Consider the following 27852-nt stretch of genomic DNA (forward strand, 5'->3'; position numbering starts at 1 on the left):
TTTTTTTGTTTTGATAGATGTCTATCTGTTTTGGGGGCAAATCCGGAAAAACACTGTGTGTACTGTTGACAAATCCCATTTTACTTTTGTATATTTATAATTATAATTATACATACATCTAAAGCAGACCCTATTCATAAGGATTGTTCATTTGAGTGAACAGTAAAATGACGCTTTTGCCCATTGTTTTGTTCTTAATTACAGTTACAGTGCCGGAGGGTCAGATAAGACGGTTCTGCCATTTGAGATTTTTTTGTTTTTCTGTGTGTCGATCTTTATATTCTTCTCTCTTCTAGAGTCGTCAGTCGTCTAATCTAAATTGAGAGAGTGGGTTGCTTTGTCTCTTTTCTACGGCTGTGATCTAAATTGGGAGTGTGATCTGGATTTCTATAATCAGTGGATTGCTTCTTCTTTTCTCTGCGGTCGTTTAAGGAGAACAGGGTTGTGTTGCGCGCGGTTTTCATTTGTTCAGTTTTTTCAATTATAGATCTTTGCAAACGCGCTCTTGCGGAAGGCGATTTCAGTCCTTGGGTTTGACGGTTTGGCTAAAGTTCATCGTTGGTGAGTTTTTCATTTTTCTTAATCTGGTCTTCGGATGATTGATCGGTTGTCGTTGATTGTCTGTATTGTTTTTGGGATTTGTTTTCTCTTCTGTAGCAACACCGATGATCAACTCTTTAGTCCTCGATAGAGGTTGGGTTTCTATTTCATTAGATCGAAATACAACCGTTTTTTCTTTTGGGATTTTGTTGAAACAGAAGCAAAGAAAAGAAGAAGAAGAAGAAGAAGAAGAAAAAGGAGAAGGAAAAGAAGAATTTCACTGTTATTCAAGTTTTGGGAGGGATCTTTCAACAGGAGAAGGGGGAGACAGAAACACTGACAGCGAAGTAGAGGTCGATAGCAAGGGTTGGATCCGGTTTCAGCAGGAGAAGAGGTATGGGTGTGAATCAAAGTTGGGTTAGTTTTGATTTTTATTGAATATATCTGCAACGATTTTGCAATCAGTCTTGGTCAATTGTTTTGCAATCAGTCTGGCTCAATTGCACTGTGAAAGTGATATTGGCTTAATCACTTTCAAAAATTGGACTCTTCTGGTCTTGATCTTCTTCATCATCACTACTTTCCAAGCTGCTTAGTTTATTGTATCTACTCCTCCTTCTGTAGTACTCCGTCTTCATGCTTCACCAAAATGGAGAGAGAGAGAGAGACCCAGATTACAATACCAAAGAGAAATAGGGGTGAAAGCCCAGGGATTAATGACCATAACCAAAAGTTGGTGTGGTTCAGAGGTGGACTTTAAATAAATTAGACCAAAAGTAAACATCATTAAATGGAGAAGGGTTATAGGGAGAGTTATTCATGCCCAGAGCCCTTTTGGCTTTTGCTAATTTGAGAGTTGAAAGTGTTTTTGGTAGCGTTTCACAAAAGTAACTGAGGTGTTACATGCTTTTTAACAAAGCACCTGTAGAAATGTAGCGTTTCACAAAAGTAACTGAGGTGTTACATGCTTTTTAACAAAGCACCTGTAGAAATGCACTTGAGAAGCTTATAAAACAGAAGTTCTTCCTACAAAAGCAGTATCAAGGGGACCTAAAGTGGTCTTTGGTCATGAAGAAACTGTGAAGTGTAACTAGGTAGGTGTGTAATTAAAATTCCAAGAACCAAAAGTCAGAAAGCAGCAATGGAGAGCATGTGACTTGAGTTAAGCATGAGCAACAGAGAGAGATAGTGAGGAGAAGCGGACAAAGAAGATGCACAGTTTTTTTTTTTTTTTTTTTTTCCAGTAGAATAGGGTAAAGTGAAGATTAAATTTTTACTGAGATTAGGGGAGGTGTATGTACCAAATTTCTATTTTCTGGTATTGTTGTATTAATGTGTCTTCATTTCTGTTTCTGACTTTTAACAGTTTGGTTTATCTTTGGTTTCAGGATAATTGTGTTTGGGTAGGGGATCTGCTACAACTAAACCAATCGTGCTTGGGTTTTGAAGATAATCGTCCTAGATCAACTAGGTGAGGGACCATCGCTTCTAATTTGTTTCATTTATTCTTCGTCAGTTGGTTTTGCAAGGGCTGGGTTACACATATAATCAGTGCCCCCTTTTTTTTTATTTTTCAATATTGCTATAATTTTTTCATTCAATTGATGTAGCTGTGCTTCATTATTTTCAGATAACTAAGATTCTGAATAAAGCCAAGGATCTATATTGTTGGTTATTGATTGTTTGTATTGTTTTTTGAAATTGGGTTGCAGAAAACAGAAGAAGTGTTGCTGGGTTTCGGATTTCAGTGATTGAAGGTAAGGTTGATTTTCGGTCTGCACCAGAATGATTGATGTTTAAAATATTATCAAAATAAGTTAATTGCTGCACTCTCAGTGTGTAACCCAAATGGAGAGAGAGAGAGAGACCCAGCCCTATGGATTAATTCAATAACTAATGATTGAACAATAAAAGCCATGAATCAATTGTTTAATTCAATGTTTAGTCAAAATAACTAAGGTAAATATTGGGTTTTGCTCAGGGATGGTGCCCCTGGATATATATAATTCAAATACTTTTAGTTTTATTTGTGGTAAAAAATAAATTGTGAGGTACCAAATTAATTTAAAATGTCAAGCCAGATAATCCAAACTTTATGAATTTGAATAGTGTCTCTGTTGGTTTCGCAGTTTTCAGTATTGTGGACTGGAGTATGTCCCTGTTTTTGCTTTGTTGATTGGATTTTGCCGCATCCAGCATCGACTTAATTAGGTATTACCTTTTGTTTTTATTCTATGTTCTTGATTAATTGCTATGTTCTTGATTTGTATATGAAATAAGGGATGCTTTTAGTTGTTTGAGTTCAAAACATTGGTGTTTGGTGATTGGGTTTGGGGATTTACTTGATGTTCTGCAAATATTGAAACATTTGATAGCAGAAAAATTGCTCTTTTTTATTTATTTATAAACTACTGTGGTGGATTTTAAGGCTATGTTACTGATCGAGTTCTAGAAGATGATATAATCAATTTTCAGTTGTGGTTAGGATTTTAGAAGTTGGAATTTTGAGGTTTTATGTTCCTTATGGTTTCCATGTCTACGGTTTGAAGTTTATAACAGTAGTGCATATTTATGAGAAGGAAATGATGAGTTGTTCTTGAAATAAGAAATTGGTAGAATCAGATATGGGTGTTCATGTTTCAAGGATATTGTTTGTTGTGGAGTTTGCGATTTCAGTAATAGGTTGGAAGAGGTTGGAGGTCAGATTTTATTGAAAATAATGAAGCACAACTACAATTATCAGTTTTGGGTTTGGGATCAATTGTGGGTTTGGGATCAATTTTGGACTTCAATTATCAAAAAACAATTGTTTTCAATCTATATCCTTATTTATTCATCTATACTTTTAATAATGGCTCTGGTTTAAATAATGGTTTTGTTTTGGTTGTGGCTCACGGAAGCACAAATTTCCGCGTAATGTGCACATTATTTGGAGTCCTGGAGCAATTCAAGAAGTTTCCAGGGAAGTTCAACCAAAGTTCAGTTGGGAGTCCTTGAGTACAATTTCGCATCCAACTGAACAACACTACCAACTGAACTTTGCCTGAACTTCCTTGCAGACTCCTTGCACTCCCTCTTAGATTAGATCTTTACTTCAATTTCAAAAACTTTTGTCTGCTTCATTTTCAGTTTCATTAGTATCATATTAACTCCCGCAGCAAAGCGCGGGAAACTGTATCTAGTAAACTCGATACAGCAGCAGCAGCGTCGTCTCCAGATTCTAAAAGGTAAAAGAAAACTCTTGCCAACTCTTTTACAGAAATATTTGGTCTGATTAAAGATTTGATTTTTATAAAACATCAATTCTGATTCTAAAAGGGATTGGGTGGGGAATTTGCCATAGATTTTAATTAACGAGTTGTGGAAAAGCTATTAAGTTTCTGGGTCCAGCTTCAAACTTTTAGATAGGATTCAATTTTCATTCTACTAGCTTAGTTGCAAGTGTTCTTCTTCTACTTGTTATTGGCATTATGCTCTAGAAATGCACCTGGAAGTGACTTCGTGTTCTTCTACTTGTTCTTGGCATAATTACTATGCAATTGATTGTAGCTATTGAATACGTTTAAGCCTTTTTGTTTTCTCTGATAAACTATTAGCCTGCTTACTTTCACCATTGGATTACTAATTGGCAAAGTACTGTTTGGGAGCTGTTTGATTCTGTATTCCAGTTAAGAAATTGTGAGCTTCGATTCCGTTGTTTTGTTGCAGTGTCACAAAGCTCACTACTTTGAAGGACTGACAATGAAGTTGTTTGAGGTCAATGGAAGCACTCTCTCTCTTGCTCTCTTCATTGAAGTCACCAATTCCAAGTACGTTTTCTCCCTCTGTTGAAGCCCAGTTTAATTGGGTGTTTCTTTCTCGTGGAAAATTCCGGGAATACATCCTATGAATGCATTGCTATCCTGTAGGACAATATTGGGGATTTTGTGCTCTTAGATATTGGTGCATAAATATGAACTTGTTCGTAACTTCATTTATATATATATATATATATATATATATATATGTGACGGTGAGAAACTTTGCTTCTTCTTTTCGGCAATCATGATGTATCTCGTAGCATAGTTCTAATTGTAACCAGATTATCATTGCTTGTGAATGTAAGTTACGTCCCCAAAGGAACCAAAGGAACAAATTTAGAGTTATGAACACTGAAATGGGGTTTAAGCTCAAGTAAAAGTTGGAGTCTCATCCAAAATAGAAGTAAGAATGAGCACATCTATTTGAGTTATATTTGAATAAAACTCCCTGCCATGTATGCTGTGTGAGTAATTCTAAATGAGAGTATCGACTTAATTCTTCTCCCCTGAAACATTCACCTGCAATAAGTTCAGTGTCTGTTATTACATACGTTATGTGAGAACTAAAGTCCTTAGTAAACCTATTATCTTGCAGGGAACTGCTTGATTCTATGCAAGCTGCGACATTAGAGCCGGAAGTTGCATTTCTGAATGCGTCACTTGTATAGTCCTATATGCTTTGACCAACTTGTATATATATTTTTTTCTCTCAAATTTGTATTTCTTTTCTGAGATGCTTGTTGCTGAGTGTCACTAATGCTACCTTCATTCACCATGGAAACAGATCCCAGATGTTTTCCCATTGCTTGCAGCTGCACATAAGACACTTATATCCAAGTCCCGAGACTCACTGACAACACGCACTCTTCATTCTGAGCTTGTTTATAACTACTCAGGATCCAAGCATGTAATCAATTTCCAATTAACTATTATGGTCTATGATTTATTCCTTACTTCCCCGTTGCTGAAAATATCTAAACTTTAGCTTTGATCATGACCAGATCACAGAATCCTTGAAAAGATGTGGCATCTCCGAGAGTTCAACTTATGTGCTTGCTGCCCGTTTCAATGCTACTTCTGATGAGGTAAGATCCCTCTGTCTTGTAAGATGTAGCAGTTCAAACCTTTTATTGCTTCCGTAGGGCAGAAAATTGTTCGCCCTTCCGGTTTTGATAATTTCCTTGTTGTAGTAGATAGAACAGAAAGCAATAGAGAAACTTGTCAATGGAAAAGAGATTGATTTGGAGGAGCTGGGAGGGAGGGCTGACCAAGCCCAGATGCAGAAGGTATGTGTGCATCTTGTTCACTTTAGCTGCTACTTGTTTTCCTATGATGGTGGTTTTTCTAGTTAATGATTATTATCAACATTTGTGTTTTCAGCATTATAAGATAACTAGCCAGGAGTTGGGGATATCCTCACTTGCTGATGCTATTACATGCCGGATTGCTGCTCGTGATGCCTTGTGAGAAGAAAGCATTGCAACTCGTTTGATGTTCTGGGTATTGAGGGTACAATTAGGTGGCCAAGGGAACAGAAAAGTGGAGGATTTCACTGTTTTTGATTAGCAAATTGAACCGTCTGCTGGTGTTTGGAGTAATTTTCAGCAAAGCTGGAATTTTAAATTGCGAGGCTATAGCCTATAGACCCTGTAATGAAACTATGCAATATTACCTTAAATTGTGAGGCTGAGAAGAGTAATCCCACCTTATCATCACTGATTATCGCTAAGAAAACTGTTCGTTATTAGCTCAATTTTCAAGAGATAATTGAGAAAATGAGTTATTTGGCCCCTTCGAATTTAACTAAGAAAATTTCCGGATGCATTAGAGAGACATCAATTTGCAAGGACCATGTATATTCTATATTTCTATTACAGCTAAAACAAAATGAGAAACAGAACAAGAAAAAAGGAATAAGACTTTAGCCATTAGAAAAGCAATTTCCAAAGTTGGGATTAAACCGGAAAATTTGATTTAGCCATTAGCAACCAAACAACTTTTGTCTTAACCCGAGTAGCAGACTAGCAGCTGTAGTAGCTCTAGGTATCCTCAATACTTTCCGTTGACAATATTGGTTTGACCTCTATTTTATCTTGCTTTTCCTTCCTCTCATTTTCTCATGGATCTTCTTCTTCGGATCTTTCTCGCTTGGTTCTTTACCGGTATGGGTGGACTTTATGGGGCATCACATAGTTTAATTTCGGTGTGGGGTTGACTTATTTTACTTTAGCTTTGTATTCTGCTTAACAATTGTGTTCTTGGGCCTTTCATATATTTTGGAGTGTAATATTATGCATGGAGAACTTTTATCGAGCCACCCTATGATAGATTCCTTTGTAATGTTACTATCTGATTAATAAGATTATCGCTTCTATTAAAAAGAGAGAGAAAAGGATAGGATGGGGCAAATAATACAAGAGGAAGACGCATGCTTGTACACCAAAGGACATGTGAAAGTTGAGGACGATTCTTACCAAAGAATAAAAAGTTCAAAAAAAGAAAAAGAAAAAGAAGTGTTCACAAAACTCGCATTTGGAAATATCGGAAAAATTATCTCTTTCAAATTTAGGCATGCATTCTAAATGTTATGATTCACAACATTTGCACCTATTTGCCCTACATATGAGCTTATTAGGACTACATTTAGTGACAAGTGATGAGTTCCTTTTTTTGTTCGGTATTATTTCTTCATTACAATTTCAAGATACTCTATAGGTTTGTAGATAAGGTCATTATTTTATATGTTACGTTTATAAGTTATTGGAGTGAACTAAATTAAGGGTTGACATATGTGAACTGAAGTAAGGGTGGACATATTTGACAATTGCCGTTTTTGTTTAGCAAATTGAATTGTCTACTAGAAGCTTATGTTTGTACATGAATCCGGACGGGGATTGTTAAGCGGAAGGAAGGTGTGACTTCGTTCTCACTTGATATCTCCTAATGAACATACAACAATTGTGATCGTTAGGAGGAAGTGCGGAAGGTTATGGACTTCTCTCCTCCGACGCTCAAGTTAGAATGTGAGTAAAGCGGAAGCTATTGATAAGAAAGTCAGAGTGGGAGGATTGGAATGAATACATCGAGCCTGAGTGAGGCTCCCTTTATATAGGCGGCAGTTGTTAGCCAAATAGACACCCTCAAATATAAGGGTCAAGTTATAGTGTAGGGATTATGAGTATGAGATATCATACCCATTGGATGAGAAAACCCACTCTAGCGAGGGAAAACCTAAAATGTGCTAGATGAATATGCAATGTACAAATCACAAACAAGGGCTCACAAAGTGAAACTAAAGTTTATGGTGAATATATGCAAGATGGTGTAGTGGTTTGATTTTGGTTTTGGAGATGGTTTAAAGTATCCAATTACCCTCTTAGCATCCGAATAAGACCACTAAGGCCTAAACTTTTTTGATTTTATCAATTTCCACTGGATAAGTGTGAAACTAACTACCCAAGAACAAGTTATATTACTGGATAAGTATTAATTCCTTGCTCCTAGATGCATAAATATTTGAGTTTAGACAATCAAGCAAGCAAACCAATCCTAGATCTAGGTGGTTTTAACTCTCTACCTTCACATACACATCTACTGTGATATCATGCTTTTAATGTTCAAAGCTAGCTACTCTCTAAACATTGTTCATGTAATTACAAATGCTAAGTATTCAAATTAGCTAAATTCAAATACAAGCATTCACTTCTTGATTTAGCATGTGAAGATGATTATTGAAATTGCATCAAATAAGATTCAAACATCAATTCATTACAAGTTTGGCTAGGGCTGAACCCAACAATAGACTACTCATACATATCTACATGAACTAGCATCAACATAATGGAAAACATTAAGTTATCAAAGAATAGAGTCTAGAAATGACTAGGGATGATCACAAGTGAAGGATGATGAAGTGGTTAGTCATGAAAATTTTGTCGTGGAGATGATGTGGTGGATCCTCTTGTGCTCTAGCTTCATCCTTGAACTCATTCTTCAAGACTTGAGATGATGATGATGCTTGATATATGTAAGATGTTATGAGTAGAGATGTAGTTGGAAAATGAAGCAGTGGAGATGGAGGTTTTGTGGAGGAGATGGTAGTGGATTGTGTGAAGAATAGAGAGAAAAAGTTGTAGTGGCTAAGTGTGGGTGATACCTTCTTCCTTAAGAGAATGATGCTTAAATAGATGGAGAGAGAGATGTGTGAAATAGTGTTGAGAAGCAAAAAGGAGCAGCTCAAGCCTTGTAAGAAGCATGGAGGTGGAGTACAAGAGTGATAATAGATCCCAAAATCAAGGAAAAATGGCATGGGAGTGATTGTGTAGGTTAGAATAGGAAATGATGAGTGAGAGATGGTGATTAAGCATAAAATATGATAGATATTGAAGTGATGATGGTGGTGGACTTTTGGGTAATAGGGAGTGTATGGTTGAATTATAACCAAAATGTTTGGAATTTGATTAAGATAGAATGATGGTGATCCTCCATGAATATGGCCGGAAAATATATAGCATCACTGCGAGTGGTGGTACGCTGCCAAAAGTGGTGATGCATGAAAAATTTGTCGGAATTTCACTTTTTTTTTTTTTTTTTTCCCTCTTGTCAAGATTTTCTACAAAACACGAAATTAGATTAGTCAACATTAAAGTAAACTTTAAAACAAGTAATTTTCATGTTTTAGGGTACAAATATATATATATATATATATATATGAATTATGATCGAACAGCGGTCTGAGCTGAGATTCCTGCCAGCTGTCGTTGTGCGAAGCCCGCGCTTGTGCTGGGTTATGATCACACGAACGCAGCCGTATGCTGGTTCCGTGTACCCACCAATAGCTTAGACCAAATATGGGCCTTTGTTCACTAATTTTCAGCTCAATAATCCTTACAGTTTGACATATTTGTTCAAGTAAATCCAGAATATGTGTCTGGCCCAAACTTTAGATTACTTGACCTAGTTGAAATAGGATTTTGAATTAGAGATATTCTCAGAGATATTCATAGATAACTGATTAATTGTACAATTATCTTTCCTTGTACAACTCTGATTCTATGTCTTGTAATCCTTTATATAAAGAGGCCCATATTATCAATGAAAGTGCAACTCTGTTAACGTTAGTGATCCATGGGATCTCTAGTTAGCTTTAGAGAGAGAGAGAGAGAGTGACACAAGCGAAGTATAGTGGTTCACCTCCCGCCTTAGCGGGAGACTACGTCCACTTGAAAGCTTAACTAGTGTGTGTCGAGCCTTGCGGCCTAACAAGATTACAAAGTGTGTTGTAATGGAGTCGGATGGAATGAATGAATGCTGTTTAAGTGGGAGGAGAGTTCCTTTTATAGGTGAAGGAATGCTCTTCCTTTACATGGTTTTCGATGTGGGACAAGCAACCACACAATTCTAGCTAGTCCAAGAAGCATGTAGAAAGCCATGTTGTGGAGGCATCTTGGCAAGGGCGGGAACGTGGCTTCCCGGCGACGGATTTGCCTCTTCCGGATACCGTGGCGTAGCTTGAACATAGGGCTACACGATGGATGTCGCGGTTGGGCCTTGCCATGTCTCGTGGATGTCCCAAAGTAGGTGTTACTTATGCTTGGTGATGTAGCAAACTAGTCATGCTAGTAGGTATCTACAAGTCCCCGAAGTCCCCAAGTAAGAGGAGCTTCTTGGTTGGGGAGTTATAACCACGAAGTCATCAAGCATAAGTAACCGGGCGGCACGGAGCCCCTACAAGTCCCCGAACTCCGTAAGCAAGAAGGGACTCATTAACCTGCACAACAAAGACAAAAAATAGGCATATGTAGAATGCTTGTTGCATTGGGCAACAAATGTGAGTTGCATTGATATGCGTTGGCATATACGAATGTATGAGGTGCGTGATACATGGTCGTGTGAGCATATGGATTGCATATGATAAATGTGTGACGCGCGCAAGGAGACGAACGAGGTCGAGTTTGACGGGGTTATGCTCGTGAGATGCAAGTTGCATGAGCGCCGTGAAGGTATGCTTTTGTAACTTATGAACGATGACCGCGCGTACGTTTGTGTCTGTTTGGTTTTCGGTCGTATTAATGGAACGCGAAAAGAATTTGATTTTTCGCGGTCGGTAAACGACAAATGGTAGAAAAATTCAATGTTCCATTAATGTGTGGTGTGTCAAGTAGACATGAGCGTAAAGCTCGAGGATTGCCGGGAAGGCATGACCGGAAAGCTCGTGACCGGGAAACTCGGGGTTGCCGGGAAGGCATGAGCGGAAGCTCGGGGTGCCGGGAAGGCATGAGAGGAAAGCTCGTGAGCGGAAGCTCAAGGGTTGCCGGGAAGGCATGAGCGGAAGCTCGTGGGTTGCCGGGAAGGCATGAGCGGAAGCTCGTGGGTGCCGGGAAGGTATGAGCGGAAGCTCGTGGGTGCTGGGAAGGCATGAGCGGAAGCTCGGGGTGCCGGGAAGGCATGAGCGGAAAACTCGTGAGCGGAAGCTCAAAGGTTGTCGGGAAGGCATGAGCGGAAGCTCGTGGGTGCCGGGAAGGCATGAGCGGAAGTTCGGGGTGCCGGGAAGGCATGAGCGGAAAGCTCATGAGCGGAAGCTCAAGGGTTGCCGGGAAGGCATGAGCGGAAGCTCGTGGGTGCCGGGAAGGCATGAGCGGAAGCTCGGGGTGCCGGGAAGGCATGAGTGGGAAGCTCGGGGTGCCGGGAAGGCATGAGCGGGAAGCTCGTGAGCGGAAGCTCAAGGGTGCCGCTGAGGCGAGAGCGTGAAAGTTCGGCGGTGCCGCTGAAGCACGAGCGCGAAAGCCCGGCGGTGCGAAAGCTCGGCGGTGCGGCTGAGGCGAGAGCATGAAAGCTCGGCGGTGCTGCTGAGGCACGAGCGCGAAAAGCTCGGCGGTGCCGCTGAGGCGCGAGCGCGGAGTTCGGTGTTGCCATGAGGCATTAACTGGTAGCTCAATGGTGATGCCCTGAGGCATGAGTGTTGCCGTTGCTAATTATGCTGGGCTGTATGTATAAGTCCCCGAAGTCCCCAGTCAAGGAGGGTGTTCTTGCGGGTTGATACCAAAGCGTAGCTTTGTGCCGTATATCAAGCATAATTAGTGCGAGTGCGTCGTCCATCTAGAATTGGTTGGAGCGAACGCTTTTGCCCTTTCGGGTGGGCCCCTGCTAGGCCCGCCAGGGAGTCCCCCACTCCCCAGCCACGACGGACCTCCGGATGGTCGGTAAATTGTTTGTTGAGGGGGAGCTGCACGGAGCAGAGGGTGTTGGGTAGCGAGCCCAATCTTTGGTACCCAAGCGTCAGGGTTAACTGCCGGATCAATGGCTGCCGTGGGCTATGTTAACTAGTCCCTTTGCTATTTCTCAGAGGAGAAACTTGACTGCAATGCCGCGTAGCGGTCATTGTCATTATGAGGCGTTGCCTTACCGCTTGGCGGTTGGTCTATGAAAAATGATAAACACATAGAGCAAGTAATAATATTTTGTTCGAGTGTCCTATGTTTATTTAATTGAGTTGTAATTAAAATAGAAGCATGGCATATGTGTATAGCATGTACCTGTAATGTGGATGCTAATAACATTGTATTATTGTAAACTTGCTTAGAGATCGTTTGAGATCGGTATACGAAGCATGGCATATCTAGCATGTGAGACCTAGAAAGTGTTGCCAAATCTACGAAATGTTGTAGGCATGCTTAAAAGTTTATGGAAGCATGTATAGACATGGCAATAGCTCTAATTGCAAGAGCGGAAGAGATAAGACTTATCTTATGCCAACTTGGAGGCTAGCGGAGTTGGCCGAACATGGCGGTCCATTGCTTTGGTGGATAAAGTGCTCCGATAATGTATGTCAACTCGTAGTTGAGGTTGAATGCTCGATAGAAATAATTGAATTTCCTTGAAACAAAATATATGATTAATATGTGGATTTGTAAAATCAACATCAACATAGGTACTTTGATAAAGTTTGAAACAAAGTGTATATGCAAAATTGTAGGTGGCAGCAAACATATTGAATATTGGCAATGCTGCTTTGAATTTTCAGATTGGCAGGAGGCATATAGAAGGCGTTATAAGTAACGATGGTTGAGGCATGGTAATATATTGTACTTCTCCTTATGCATGGCAATTGGCATATATAAATTGTGGCATAGAGTAGAGCTTGACATGTCTGTCCTAGTGGTGAGGATCATGCATGAATTGTATCGTAGGACTTGCACTTGGTTAAAGTGCTCATGTGAACTGGAACACACAACTAAATGAAAGGAAAGTCCACCACGTGTCCATATGTGAGGTGTAGAGACTTAGCTTTTCAAGTTGCTCTCTGGCCACCGTACAAGCCTATAGTTCGATGGCATAATTGAAGGCAGAGTTGTGATGGGTGAGACCGGCGGGTGTGGAAACCAGTTGTCCGGGTGTGCAGGTAAGATAGAAACGCTGCCCAGAAATGGTGCTCTGCCCAGTATGGCTGGCTAATAACCATCAGCGGAAGAAGTTCGCCGGCGGTAGTCTTGGTGGGCGGAGGTTTTGCCGCTGGTGCTCAAGAGTCCGGCGGAGACTCCAGAGTCCGGCGGAGACTGAAGAGTCCGGCGGAGATTCCAGAGTCCGGCGGAGACTCGAGAGTCCGGCGGAGACTCGTACCGGCTAGCGGAGGCCTTGGACGGCTGAGGGGTGAAGAGTTGGTGGTCGGCGGAAGTTCAAATCTCAGCGGAGGATCTGAGCAATGCTAGTGTGGCGGAGGTTGCAGTGGACGGAGAGCGCAGCAGTGAGCTAGCGGAGTCGTGCCAGCATCCAGGGCTAGCGGAGGACCTGGTGCTCAGCGGTGTGTCTGGTGGAGCTGAGTGGAGAAAACCAGTGGAGGATGCCGGCGGGGGTCCCCTGGCGGACGACTCTCCGGAGGAGGGCCTGGAGCTGCAACCTGGCGGAGGAGTAGGCCAGCGGAGCATGAAGCTAGTTGAAGCTGGTGGAGTCGGTGGAGCGGAGTTCGATTTGGTCGGCGGAGCTTGTCTGCTAAGCTTTGGTCAGCGGTGGTCTTTCCATGGCCGGCGGAGGCAGGCTAATGGAGATAGTATCCGCTGAAGCGCACAGTGCGGTATTGATGTCCGGCGGAGCATGGTGCGCGGGGAGCTGGCCAAGCATCAGTGCAGCGGAGCATCCCCGGCGGAGCTGCGAAGAAGAGTTGCTACAGTCCGCTGGGCTGAGCGGTGGAGCACCAGTTCGGCCGAGGAGTGCAACGGAGGTAGCTGCAGAGGAGCTCTGCAGCGAGCGTGCAGCGAAGCGGCGCGGCCGAGCGAGCTTGCAGCGGAGACACCTGGCGGAGCTGGTTCCCAGCGGAGGACCGGAGCTGCGGAGCTTGGACCGGAGCTCGGGGCTGGTTAGCGGAAGTTCCCGGGCTGGAGCCGTTGGCCCTGCTGTGATCGAAGCTCGAAGAAGAGAGAGGACGCTGATGAGCAAAGAATCCCAAGGGTGGCCAGAGAAGATGGCTAGGTGTCCAGAGAATTTTTTGCCGCCCATTTTTTTTTTTTTTTTTTTGTAGTTGGCGTTGACCAAGTGAATAGTTCAGCGCTGACTTTTTTTTTTTGAGTTGGGCGTTGACCAAAAGTTGATCAAGCCTTATGGGCGTTGACTTTGCCTACAGGCGTTGACCGACCCCGCCGGGTGTTGACCATCCATGTTGGGCGTTGACCGGCCCCTCCGGGCGTTGACCGACCCCAATTTGATGTTGAATGAGCGTCGACTCGACATTTTCGGGTCAAAGTTCGTGGTAGGTAACAAAGCCTTTGTGTTGGCTTCCCACAGACGGCGCCAATGTTAACGTTAGTGATCCGTGGGATCTCTAGTTAGCTTTAGAGAGAGAGAGAGAGAGAGAGTGACACAAGCGAAGTATAGTGGTTCACCTCCCGCCTTAGCGGGAGACTACGTCCACTTGAAAGCTTAATTAGTGTGTGTCGAGCCTTGCGGCCTAACAAGATTACAAAGTGTGTTGTAATGGAGTCGGATGGAATGAATGAATGCTGTTTAAGTGGGAGGAGAGTTCCTTTTATAGGTGAAGGAATGCTCTTCCTTTACATGGTTTTCGATGTGGGACAAGCAACCACAAAATTCTAGCTAGTCCAAGAAGCATGTAGAAAGCCATGTTGTGGAGGCATCTTGGCAAGGGCGGGAACGTGGCTTCCCGGCGACGGATTTGCCTCTTCCAGATACCGTGGCGTAGCTTGAACATAGGGCTACACGATGGATGTCGCGGTTGGGCCTTGCCATGTCTCGTGGATGTCCCAAAGTAGGTGTTACTTATGCTTGGTGATGTAGCAAACTAGTCATGCTAGTAGGTATCTACAGACTCAATTCTCTCCCAATTCAGTTTTCCTTAAACACGTTATTAGCACGAAGCCCTAACCCTGAAACATATAGCTAACACCCTAAATCCGAATACAAAACCTTGAAACATTTTCTGTCTCCACCACAAAACTTGAAGCCCTCGACCCTAGGAATCCAGAACTTGCGGCAGAAAGACCAGAACTGGCCGAAAACCTACCGAACAGGCCACCGGAAACTCCAAACCACCGCAGCAAATATTCCACCGGTTCACCAACTTCAGGACCTCCAATTGCTACCAATTTTTTCCTGCAGTAGAACCTCAATCCCAGGATCCGGGAACCGAAAAAAATTGTTCCCTGAACCGGCACAAAAGCTTTTGAACCGGCCTCTAATAGTAGCTGCACCTTGAACTGGCAGAGAGAAGAAAAGAAGAAAAACAAAGGGAGAAGAAGCTTGGCCCAAAAAGAAAGAAGCACCCGCCCAGCCCAAAGAAGAAAAAAAACCCAGAAGCCCACAGACCTGACCCGGCCCACTGCCACATCAGCAGCCACATCAGCCTGTCAGCAGCTAAGTCACCCACCGCCACGTCAGTGCAGGGACCTACTGCCTCATCATCATCAGACCCCACTACCACGTCATCATCGGACCCCACTGCCGCGTCAGCTCCGGTGACTGGCGACTTTTTCGGCCAGATTTCCTGCGAGATTTTCCCGGCCAGAATTCCAGCGAGATTTTTCCTGCAACTTTTTCCGGCAACCTATTTTGAGGTAATTTTTACTAAAAGTTCCCGTTTTTGATGTTTTAATTCTTTTTCTCGGGGATTTGTAAACTCCCTTCTTCTACCCCCCTTTCTTCATCATAGGGGAGACCTAATTAAACCGAACTGTGGGGGTTCGTGCTCACTTCAAGCTTGGAGCTTGTTGAGACCTCCAAACTTAGAGTTTGTAGAGAATTTATGATCAACCACTCTTACGTCATTGTTTCAATCTAATCCAATACCTCTTGGAATTGAATTTCTTGGAAGCGATTACGCTTAGAAATTTAATATGTTTTCATGGTAGCTTTTTCTGCTCCGAAACTAACCCTTTTTCTTGTTCTCTTTCAGGATGAGTAACCTGAACAAATTGGACTTTTCTCCATTGGGAACAACTGGCTCTAGATATCACGGATGGGTTCGTGATGTCCGCCAGTATCTCAAGGCTGATGAAATCCTGGATACTATTCTTGAGCCTAGCCAGGACGTGCTAACTGTTGAGCAACCTCAAACTTTGGAAGCAAATAGAGCAGCCTTAGAGGCAAATAAAGCGAAATCCATCATCCTAATGACTCGTCATATGGATGATTTTCTCCAGTACGAGTGTATGAATGAAGAAGATCCCAAAAGGCTGTGGGTCTCACTCGAAGAACGATTTGACAACGTCCGTGACTCCCTGCTTCCTGACCTAGAAGTGAGATGGCATAGCCTCCACTTTTGTGATTTCAGGTCAGTTCTTGACTAGAACTCGGAAGCACTTTGCCTTAAATCCTTAATGGAATTTTATGGTATAGAGATCACAGATGCGATGTTGATTGAGAAGACTCTCTCTACCTTCTCCATTTCTGCATTGATGGTTGATAAGAACTATCGAATCGATGTTATTATAGGACGAATCACAAGGTTTCATAAGCTCATTGGAGCTATGAATGTCGATGAAAAGCATGACAACATCCTTGTGAAGAACTATAATTAGAGATCTGTAGAAACAGAGCATATTCCGGAATCCAATTATAGTCGCGCCCCTAAGAGAGGGCGCTAAGAGCGACCCTAATCTTAGGGATACTTCTGGACGTTCTAATCGATATAATCCCTCTACTTGGGAAGGTAACCGCCAAAATAGGCGAACACTGAACAGAAGAGGTCAACGTGGAAAGAGAGAGGGAGGAAACACCTCTGGCCATGTTGGTGGCGCCACCAACACTAAGAGCTATCTAAATGACTCTTTCAAAGCGCCTCAATCAATGGAGTCTGAGCAAAGAGATGTTTGTTCTCGATGTGGAGTGTCCGGTCATTGGGCACACATTTGTAGAGCTCGTGAAGAAATTGTCACAGCCTACAAAGCATATTGTGAAGCAAGAGAAGCTCACTATGTGGAACAAGAAGATCAAGAAGATGATCTAGAGTGAAGGGTTGAAGACTACAAGTCTGGCTGGGATCAATAGATCGCCAATTCTATTTAAGTCTTTATTTTTCCAAGAGATGTAATAGGCAATTGCCAAATACTTTGTAGTAAATGTCATTGGTTTAGTTTTTCTTCAGATAGACTCATCCAAAATGAGTATGATGTCTAGGAAGGTTTTGAGATAAGTGGTACTTAAGCGAGTTTTGCTCCACCGACATCTCTCTACTCATCTGGTCATATTTATTTTGGAGTTACCGAAAGAAGTCAAACGACTACCTTTGTTTTGCATTAGCTAGCATTTGGATTAGATTCTCCTAATGGTTAAGAGACAATGATGTACTCCGTTGGCTTATGAATAAAATTTCGAGTTCTTTTCATTATGACTCTATTTTGATTCTGAGCATATTACTTTGTGACTACGATGGCTAGGCCATTGGTATTAATTCAAGGACATGGAATAGCCCAAGTTTCCCTTGCAAATGGCACCTTGATTACTGTCACAGAAACTCTCTACGCTCCTAGGGAAAATTGCACCTATGAATAGCCAACGGATTCCATGCGAAAACGCATGTAGAGAATGGAAATGAGTTCATTTGCAATACCTCTAACGATTGAGAACAAAGGCGCATCTTAGAGAAGTTTATGTGTCTCTCTAGTGGACTCTATGTCACTATTTGAGCTATTAAATCCAATAAAGTTATGAGAGATGATCTCTTGGATTTAGACACATATTGGCTTTGTCAGGACAAGATAGGTCATCCTGGTAATGATATGATGATCCGTCTGCTAAAGACTTCACACGGACATCCATTTTTTCGAGCGAAATAAAGCACGAATAAAAGGTTGATTGATTCCTGGACTAAGTATGACCACCGCCGTTGCCTAGGGCACCACCACCGTCCACCACCAAACTAGGGCTGGCACAGTCCCTATCCGTAAAGCCATGGATGGCGTCCATCATGGTGATGGCGCCATAGGTGATACTGCAATCAGCAACTTTGCTTCAAATAGCGTTTCAGGCGCTCAGGCCCAACCAAAATCCTCATTGGTTGCTTCTAAGGCCTTTCGCTCGTTTTACAAATCTCGTTCCTTAGGAAAATTAGGACTGAGACCGACCTATGCAAATGATATGAAAATACTCATTCTGTTCTTACATAGAGTCCGTGGGGATTCTGTGGACTAGTTCAACCATCTTGTGGACGTTTGAATATCTCATGATGTTGACTGACAAGCAAACACGCTGGTCACGTGTTGTGCCATTGTCCACTTGTAATGCTGCTTATGCTAGACTCCTAGCACATATCATATGACAACGGGCTCACTCCCCGGATCATCTTATTCCGTCAATTGGACTTGACAATGCTAGAGAGTTTACATCGAAGACTTTCGATGGTTATTGCATTGGGACTGATGTTGGACATCATATTCCCATGAACACACCCAAATAGTCTCGCGAAAACAACTACGATGGTATACAAGACATTGGTAATGCGCACCAATCTCCTTATATCCGCTTGGGGTGATGCAATATCGCATGCAATTTTGCTAATTCGTCTACGACCTACCGCCACTCAATGTATCTATGTGTTACAGCTAGTGACTGGGTACAAGTATTTCGTACTTAGGCACATTTGAGTGAGCCATTTATGTGCCAATTGCGCCGCCACAATACACTATGATAGGTCCTTACAGACAAATGGGCAACTACGTTGGATTTGAGACTCCAACAATCGTCCGCCACTTAATGCCCTTGCAAGGCGATCTCCTTACTGCTAGATTTGCGGGTTGTTACTTTGATGAGACAGTCTTCCCGTCGTTAGAGGGAGATAAGAACATAAGAATTGTTGTGGTCTGTCTCCACTGTATCTCATCTCGATCCCTGTTAAAGTGACGAGATCACACATATCTGCTGCAAATATGCCTGCAAGGATGGACGTCCCTAAGAGGGGACGTAACGCCACCCTACATGAAAGTAGGCATGACACCAACGCCAAAGAGAGTGACACTCTGGCGTTATAGGCCATGGCCCTAGCTAGGATGCGTGGGAGGCTCGTGGGTTTGAAGGATACTTTGGCACATTCCAATCCTTTGATCATCAAGACTCAAAATCCGTCTTATGAGAATCTTCCGGATTATGGTTATCGTTGGGGGACGTCTCAACGTTAGAACCTATTCATGAGAATATAGAGCTCTATGAAAATTACACTAGTGTACATGAGACGTGGGATAGAAACTCCATCATGATTGATGATGTATTCACGCTTTTTATTGCGCATGAGTTTGTTGAGTCCGATGATATCAAACCACGCTCCGTTGATGAATGAATGCCAATGTAGAGAAATTTGGCCTAAATGGAAAGATGTGATCCAGGTTAAGTTGAATTCTTCAACGAAGAGGAAGGTTTTCGAGCCAGTGATGCCAACACCTCCTAACATAAAACCTATTGACTAATGGGTCTTCGTTAGAAAGCGTGGTGAGAAAAAGAGATGGTAATCTCGCCTTATGGTGCAAGGCTTCTCACAAAACGCCCTGCAATCGACTACGATAAGACATATTCTCTCGTAATGGATGTCATTGCACTCCACTACCCTGTCAGTTTGATAGTTTTCGAATAACTGAATATGCAGCTTACAAATGTAGTCACGACGTATCTATATAGGGATCTAAATACGGAATATACAGGAAGGTTCATGGTGGACTTCATTTACCCAATTCAAGTGGCTCTAGACCACGGAGCGTGTTTGCAATGAGGATGGAACGCTCACTAAAGTGACTACTTTATTGGGAAGGGATATGCCCGCGCGTTTCTATAACAAGTTTCAGATTCTATAGAGGTTCATGTTGGACATGATCTTCATTGGAAGCCCTTAAAGAGTTAAGGGAAACCGTTGAACACTTGAAATCCGAGTTTGAGATGAAAGATTTTGGGAGAACATGATTATGTCTCGGTTTAGAACTTGAGCATTGTGTTGGTAGATGCTTAGGTATTTTGACAAGGTCAAGCCTTCAAGCACCCCCATGATCACCCCCATGATCGTCCGTAGTCTTGATCCTGAAAAGGATCATCTTCGTCCGAAGGATGATGTCTAAGATGTGCTAGAGGCGGAAGTGCCCTACATAACTACAATAGGCGCATTATTGTACTTAGCTCAATGCACAAGAACGGACATCTCATATGTTGTGAACTTGTTAGCTAGTTATAGCTCTGCGCCAGAGCGACGCCATTGGATTGGTGTAAAAGATATCTTTCGGTACTTGAGACGTACAATTGATATGAGCTTGTTCTATCTCTATAGAGAGATGATGGATTCAGACCCATCACACACCAGGAACGCCGCCAACACTGGCCTGCGTCCTCTATCCCCATCCCAAAAACGACACGTGTTTTGGAAGGTTTTGCTGATGTTGGGTATCTATCTGACCCACACAAAGGTCATTCCCAAATTGGTTAAGTATTCACTATGGGTAAGACCGCGATATCTTGGAGGTCTACAAAACAGACCCTAGTCGCTATATTTTCAGACAATGCGGAGATTATTGCTCTTCACGAAGTGGTTCGTGAATGTATTTGGATTAGATCCATAATTACGCATGTTCGAACAATTGTGGTTTGAAGTCTATCACAGATGAGCCTATAAGCATTTAGGATAATGCTGCTTGTTTTGAACAAATGAAGCAAGGCTACATCAAATCGACAACACCAAGCATAATCAGCAACAACAGACTCCTCAAGATCAAAGTGAACTCGGTTCGATCTGAGGACAGTGTGGCAGACTTGCTCACTAAGTCATTGACTAAATTCCACTTTCGAGAAACATGTTGGTAGCATCGTTTGCGGAAGTTATCAGAACTCCCATGACCGTAGTCATCAGAGGGAGATGCAGACATCAGGGGGAGATGTTTACATGTATGGTCTCGAAACGTGAAGGGTGTGTTGTGCTATTTTCCCCCTTCGACAGAGGTTATTTTTGTCTCACAGGGTTTTTGTTACTCGGCAAGGTTTTTAATGAGGCAACGAGAGAAGCACCATGTTTGGGCGACACAAGGGGGAGTGTTAAGGTAAATTCAGAATATGTGTCTAGCCCAAACTCTAGGTTACTTGACCTAGTTGAAATAAGGTTTTGAATTAGAGATATTCTCAGAGATATTCATAGTTATCCGATTAATTGTATGATTATCTTTCCTTGTACAACTCTGATTTTATGTCTTGTAATCCTCTATATAAAGAGGCGAGAAATTTTTTTGTCCTACAGTATAACCATGTCAGCATGCTGACATGGTTTGACTTACCAGTAAAAAATTGACACCTAGATTCGTATTTAATATAATTAAAATACAATTGTTTTGTTATATTAGCAAAAGACCTTTTTGGGTCTTTTGGTATTGGCTCCTACCTCTCAGGATCTGGAAACCCCATTCCAATCACTAAGGTGATCATTATTTATTTTCAACCCTGAAACCAAATCTAAGCTCTCTAAGATCAAATTCAGATCAGCACAACTTTGCTCATCATCCTAAAAAAGACAATGGTATCATCAGCAAACCGAACGTGAGTAAATTCAATATTTTCTCTCCCTACAGCCAAACTTCAATAAACTACAATTCTCAGCCCTCTTTGTTAATTATCTGGTTAAAAACAATTACCAACTAGAATAAAGAAAAAAAGGAGACTGATCCCCACCATCTCAATATCGTCCTCTTCTGCAACTCTTTATACTGAGATTATGCAGGGTGTTGTGAACATGTAAAGCATTCCCAAATCTAAAACCATTAATTGATATTTTTATGTAGTTCCTTTGATCGGGTAGTCTGGGAAATTTCATGGATGTAGTTTCAAGTTTGGGCTTTAGATTGTTTCATAAATTCATAGACTGTATTATTGAGATAGTGACATTTTTGGGTTAACAGCAAGAGGTAAGTCTACAGAATTCGAATCTTAATTATTAATTGAATCGAGTTTAATTATTTTGTTTATCTCATTGATGAACACAGATCTTTGCCGTCGAACTTCTCATCATTCTCCCTTTCCCATCCCCAGCCATAGGCACTCCCACCCACTCTCTGATCTTCACTCTCCCTTTCCTCTTCACCTCCTCCCACCGCCTTTGGACCTGCGACTTCACCTTCAACTGCATCGCCGACTTCATCGTGATCGTCCTCAACATCTTCCAGGACCAATTGGTCTTCAACATCAACCCCACTGATACTATCTAGAAATACATCCCTCGCAAGAGCAAGTTCCACCTTGAGAGAGACCATTCGAAGCATCGTGCTGTCGAGAGAGCAAGTTCCAACATGATGATCTCGACGGAGATGGCGTTGTGCCGCTGTCTCCTCTAGACGTGGTAACTGTAAGAAGATGAAGGGAACCTAAAAAGGTCTTTTCCCAAAATAACGAAACAAAGGAATTTCAATTAACCTAAACTCAAGGCTATGTTTCAAAATATCATTGGTAAGGCAAACCATGTCAGCAGCTGACATGGTTTGACTGTAGGATTAAAAAATTTCTCATAAAGAGTCTCCTATTATCAATGAAAATACGACTCAATTCTCTCTCAATTCAGTTTTCTTTAAACAATATTTGATTTATTGAGATTTAGTTGAAATATGCAGTAGATCGAGAAATTGACAAATGTATCGAAATTAGAATAAAATGTTTACCGTAGATCCCTGTAATCAATATGATCATATATTTGCTCGATTGTTTGAGGTTTTGATTTTTATCGAAAATTTGTATGAATTGAGTTATTGACTCACCAAGTTAATAAATCACAAAAAAAAAATTAGTGAATTAGTTTATCGGTAGCTGTGGACCGGTAAGGTTGGACAGCATAAAAACATTCATAATGAATTAAAATTTTAAGGCATAAACTTTACGTGTGTCGGACTCTATTCTTGATGAGAACCTATTTTACTACTTCATGGTCGTTCTTGTAGGAGTAAAAAATAAAATAATTGATTTACAAAGTTTTGCCCTTTACCGCTTTATCCGAAACTTAAATAGCAGTGGTGACTGGTGACTGGTGAGGTCCGTGTCTCCTAGACCCGAAAACAGCATTTTTCTTCGCCAAAGAAGTTATCCTTTTGGCCAGGGACGTCAAATCAACGCTACTCGCTTTCGAACTCGCTAACTCGTCTTAAACGCAGAAGCAAAGCACCTATAAAAGAAGGCCCACCGAGTCATCAACCAACTTTTTAAAACTTTAAAAACTCCTCCTCCCAGCAAATCTCACTCTCTATAATTCCGCTCTCCAAATCCTCCGCTTTCAACTTTTCCAAATCCCTCAATTCTCCGAAATCCCCAAATTCCTGAGCTCTGATTCTCCGCCATGGGAACCTCCCAGAGCCGCGAGGACTACATCTCCGACTCCGACGACTACAAAGAGGAGGAGGAAGAAGAAGAACGATCCGACGATACAGAAGAGTACCAAGACGCTCTAGAGAAACAGCCCACCCCAATCGGCGATCTCGACGCCAAGCTTCAAGCCTTGAAGCTCAAGTACGGAACTCCTTCCTCTTCCTCCTCCACCCCCTCGTCCGCCGTCTCACGTAACGCCGTCAAGCTCTACCTCCACATCGGCGGCAACGCTCCCAATGCCAAGTGGATCGTCTCCAACAAGCTCACCTCCTTCTCCTTCGTCAAGACCTCCAACGTCGACGGCGACAGCGACGACGACTACGAGGGATCCTCGTCGGATGGTAAAGGACAGTGGATTCTCAAGGTTGCGGGCAAGGTCCGAGCTAGGGTTTCCACCGACATGCAATTGAAGATGTTCGGCGATCAGCGACGTGTGGATTTCGTGTCTAGAGGCGTCTGGGCTCTGAAATTCTTCACCGACGAGCAGTACCGGAGATTCGTCACCGAATTTCAGGACTGCTTGTTTGAGAATGTGTACGGGCTTAAGGCGACGGAGGAGAACAAGGTCAAGATTTACGGTAAGGAGTTTTTGGGGTGGGTGAAGCCGGAGGCGGCGGATGACTCGGCGTGGGAGTATGCTGACGATTATGACATGGCCGCCGGGAGCCCCAATTCGGTGACGCCGGTCCGCTCCAACCAGCAATTGATGGAGGAGTTTGAGGAGGCTGCGAATGGAGGTGTTCAGAGCTTGACGCTTGGTGCATTGGATAATAGTTTCTTGGTGAATGATTCTGGTGTTCAGGTGTATAGGAATTTCAGAGATGGGATTCATGGGAAGGGTGTGGTTGCGAAATTCGACAGTGGGGGTGGTTCGAAATCGACACCGAAGAAGGCTCTGCTTATGAGGGGGGAGACTAATATGATGCTTATGAGTCCACTGAAGGAGGGAAAGCCTCAGGCAAATGGGCTTCAGCAGCTGGACATTGAGACTGGGAAGATTGTCACGGAATGGAAGTTTGAGAAGGATGGGACAGAGATTACAATGAGGGATATCACCAATGACACTAAGGAGTCGCAATTGGATCCTTCTGAGTCGACATTTCTGGGTTTGGATGATAACAGGCTTTGCCAGTGGGATATGCGTGAACGCAGAGGAATGGTTCAGAACATTGCTAGTTTGAATTCGCCAGTGCTGCAGTGGTCTCAGGGGCATCAGTTTTCTCGAGGGACGAATTTTCAGTGCTTTGCTACTACTGGAGATGGGTCTATTGTTGTTGGGTCTCTGGATGGGAAGATACGGTTGTATTCCAAGACCTCTATGAGGCAGGCAAAGACTGCTTTCCCAGGGCTGGGTTCCCCCATTACTCATGTTGATGTGACTTATGATGGGAAGTGGGTGTTGGGTACAACTGACACTTACTTGGTCCTTATATGCACTCTCTTCACTGACAAAGATGGAAAGACCAAGACTGGGTTTAGTGGTAGAATGGGAAACAAGATACCAGCTCCCAGGTTGTTGAAGCTGATCCCTCTTGACTCACATTTGGCTGGTGCAGACAATAAGTTTCATGGAGGCCACTTCTCATGGGTAAGGATACTTCCCTTAAAAAATTTATGCAGTAATTGAATTGTTGGATATGCATGCTTTAATGAGATTTTAGCAGTCTATGATATTGTTTGCTGTAGTTGGTAATTTGTTCAGTTTCATACTTCTTGGTTTCAACTGTCCATCTATATTAATGAGTCTTAAAAGAGTTCTGTTTTCATCAAGTGTTACACTTCAGTTTCATATGTCTTGGTTAGATTAATGTCCATCTATAGCAATGAGTTTTGAAAGAGTCTTGCACCTTTCATGTTTGCTCAATTTCCATACAGCATCTTTCATATGCAACCCTTAGATTTTCTGAACTTCTTTATTTACTTCTTTTTTTCCTGTGAGTTCATGATTTCTTGGTTTCGTTGTGGCTTGGACCCTTATTTTCATTCTATAACCATGTATAAGCATAGATAATTCAACCATGTTTTAACTAGTGCTCTATATGTCAAAACCAAACTGTATCATTTATTACCAATGTGTGAGGAGTTGATAAAATAGGCAACATGAAATAGTTCTTTGATCAAAAGTTTGCTGGTGAAGACTTTGAATTTACTGTGCTGGAAAAGAACCCTGATTCATCTTGCTGGAAATTTTGTGCAACCAGCAGATGGAATTTTTAAAATTTTTTTTTTTCTAGCTATGTATAATTTTGCTTCCCATACATTGCTTTATAGCCTTGTTTAATTGTGTCTTGCTTAGTCTCATATCGTGTGTGTCAATTCATCAATATCCACTGCCCCATTTGCTATGATATGGGCAATGGCTTATCTTGCAGTGCATCATACCATGAGAACAGTTGTTTTGGCTTTATAGGTTTTGCACTAGGATAGAGTGCCCTGATTTTCTCATTCTTCAGTAGTAGTAAGACTTAAAACTGATTAGAAATTGTCTTAAAATGTGAAGGTTTGTTGGCATGCTTTGTTGGCTTTAGAAAGTTTGTGTACTTGCATGGAATTGTACTTGATTTTGTGTTTCTATAGAAATTGCTCTGTTTTTCCCCTAGAAATAAACAGGCAGCAAACATTATGCCTTTGTTCATCCAGTGTCTTTCAAAAGTGTTTCCACATTAGCAGATCTGATATTTTTAGTTTTTCATCATTCATTTCGTACCTGATTTTGCATTCGGGACACAGAAGACTAGCATTAGATTGTGTGTCCATCATCATAGTATAATTTGAGAAATTCCACGTGTTTGGGGTTTGAGATTTCTTTGCCTATTTAATAGGTTGATTTCTGAAAATATCTTTGTTCATGTCTGTTTACAGGTCACTGAAAGTGGTAAACAAGAGCGTCACCTTGTTGCAACAGTGGGAAAGTTCAGTGTGATATGGGATTTCCAGCAGGTGAAGAATAGTGCCCATGAATGTTACAGGAATCAGCAAGGCCTCAAGAGTTGTTACTGCTACAAGATCCTTTTGAAGGATGAGTCCATTGTGGAGAGCCGTTTCATGCACGATAAGTATGCTGTCAGTGACTCCCCTGAAGCTCCTCTGGTGGTGGCAACCCCGATGAAAGTCAGCTCGATCAGTCTCTCTGGCAAAAGATGATCTCTTTGTATATGTTCACATTTTTTGTTAGTGTTGTGCATACTAAAGTGCTCTAGCTAGTGCTATGTTTCTGCTGCTTTGTTACGGATCATTGGATTTGTTCTTACCTTGTAGTTCTAAGCTTCTCTTTGTACCTATTCGAGTTTTTTATCTAGCGCTTTTTCACACTTACGAAATATGGTGTTTTATCGATGGTTCTATAAGTTTGTACAATTGAATATGATGATTGAGTTCTAACAGTGGTGATATTGAAATTGAATTTTGTTCTGGCTTGTCGGAATAGGTGAAGGAAAGAAGGCTTACCCTTACACTTTAACGTGAGTCTAAATCTCCCTAATGACTTGCATTTTACCAAAAAAAAAAACATCCAAAAGAGACATGGAAGAAAGTGCCCTAAATTATGTTCGAAAAACATGAGCTTGGATTAGTTTCTGGGCCTAGAAAGTCTTTGAAAATACCGTGTGATTGAACAATAAAAAAAAAAGTTCTAAACATGAGCTTTGCAACTCTCATCGCAACGCCTTGCAACAATCCAGAAAGATGATGGTTGATTTATATTGCTACTAACAATTCGTCTCAGGATTCTACGATCTTCTCTAAATCTTTATTTATTTGTTACCATATTTGGACTACCAGAGACAATCTTATTTTTAGAAATGTTCATAAAGAGGCTATTCAGGTTGCTTTTGCTGCTGCTAATATGTTCCTGGCTTATTCAAGAAACTCTGATGTTGTTAAGACTCATTCTCCTAGTACTAAAATTATTAAGTGGCTTCCTCCTCCCTCTAATTTTGTTAAACTCAACTTTGATGGTTCTGTTCGAAATAACAAACAAGGTGCTGCAGGGTTTATTATTCGGAATAGGAATCCTAGCCTCTTCTAAGAACCTAGGTCATTCTAATGTCCTTGTAGCTGAAGCTTTGGCTCTAAGAGCAGGCCTGTTCTTCATGGTATGTCAAACATTAAAGTTGAAGGCGACTCAAAGATCCTGATTGACTGTGTTAATAATAAGATCACCGTTACTTGGAAGATTCATATGCTAGTCTTTGACATCAAACTGTTGGCTTCTCACTTCTCGAACATTGAATTCAAGCACGTTTGGCATGAGGCGAACTTTGTTGCAGATGCTCTTGCTGATTTGGGTCACGACACTGACATAGCTTGCTGGAATCATAGCCTTCCTCTTTCTGTCCTTCATGCCTTTAATTTTGACTTTCATGGTTTAGGTTGCTCTAGGGGTTTTTCATTGTAATTTTCTTTTCTTATTGAAAAAAAAATCCAGAAAGATGAAATACCACTGTTTGACTCCTCCCCCATACATTGCTTCGTTCTATCCCTTTTGCAGAATCCTCCATGAATGCCTACCTTCACATTGTTGGATATATAACCATTGAGATTAAAATTTTGAAGATTTAGATTATCGATTGAGGCCTCCACGCGATCTTTGCATTCGAGTAATATAATGCTTCTCAGGTGCTTCGCATGGATTTTGATGTATCTCAAGCTTTGGCCTTCAAAACAAAGCCGCTTGTTCAAGCCGTGGAGATTTTGAAAC

General features: G+C 41.8%; 2 protein-coding genes across 12 annotated transcripts; both read left to right on the forward strand.

Annotated features, from left to right (window-relative positions):
* Positions 1 to 256: 256 nt before the first annotated feature.
* On the forward strand, positions 257 to 6169 carry LOC112174386 (EKC/KEOPS complex subunit Tprkb). Of its 11 annotated transcripts, none has more exons than XM_040508767.1 (12): positions 257 to 561; positions 759 to 934; positions 1907 to 2011; positions 2253 to 2297; positions 2670 to 2751; positions 3670 to 3767; positions 4249 to 4349; positions 4936 to 5002; positions 5125 to 5243; positions 5326 to 5425; positions 5534 to 5626; positions 5721 to 6169. In XM_040508767.1, the coding sequence occupies exons 7-12, from the start codon at positions 4282 to 4284 to the stop codon at positions 5805 to 5807; spliced, it is 534 nt and encodes a 177-aa protein (XP_040364701.1). In that variant the 5' UTR covers positions 257 to 561; positions 759 to 934; positions 1907 to 2011; positions 2253 to 2297; positions 2670 to 2751; positions 3670 to 3767; positions 4249 to 4281; the 3' UTR covers positions 5808 to 6169. The 11 variants fall into 11 exon arrangements, with proteins under 11 accessions (XP_040364701.1, XP_040364703.1, XP_040364704.1 ...); XM_040508769.1 differs by having other exon boundaries at positions 1929 to 2011; positions 2650 to 2751; XM_040508770.1 differs by having other exon boundaries at positions 1929 to 2011; positions 2650 to 2751; positions 3699 to 3767.
* Positions 6170 to 22993: 16824 nt separating this feature from the next.
* LOC112170133 (protein CYPRO4) lies at positions 22994 to 26556 on the forward strand. Its single transcript, XM_024307305.2, has 2 exons — positions 22994 to 24741; positions 26016 to 26556. The coding sequence occupies exons 1-2, from the start codon at positions 23125 to 23127 to the stop codon at positions 26295 to 26297; spliced, it is 1899 nt and encodes a 632-aa protein (XP_024163073.1). The 5' UTR covers positions 22994 to 23124; the 3' UTR covers positions 26298 to 26556.
* The last annotated feature ends 1296 nt before the right edge of the window (positions 26557 to 27852 follow it).

The sequence above is a fragment of the Rosa chinensis genome, chromosome 6 (assembly GCF_002994745.2).
Source record: "Rosa chinensis cultivar Old Blush chromosome 6, RchiOBHm-V2, whole genome shotgun sequence".
NCBI lineage: Eukaryota > Viridiplantae > Streptophyta > Magnoliopsida > Rosales > Rosaceae > Rosa > Rosa chinensis.

Coding starts and splice junctions, on each gene's coding strand:
- LOC112174386 (XM_040508767.1), top strand. CDS start 4,282: ATGAAGTTGTTTGAGGTCAATGGAAGCACTCTCTCTCTTGCTCTCTTC. Junction 4,350..4,935: donor ATTGAAGTCACCAATTCCAA/GTACGTTTTCTC, acceptor ATTATCTTGCAG/GGAACTGCTTGATTCTATGC. Junction 5,426..5,533: donor TCAATGCTACTTCTGATGAG/GTAAGATCCCTC, acceptor TTGTTGTAGTAG/ATAGAACAGAAAGCAATAGA.
- LOC112170133 (XM_024307305.2), top strand. CDS start 23,125: ATGGGAACCTCCCAGAGCCGCGAGGACTACATCTCCGACTCCGACGAC. Junction 24,742..26,015: donor ATGGAGGCCACTTCTCATGG/GTAAGGATACTT, acceptor GTCTGTTTACAG/GTCACTGAAAGTGGTAAACA.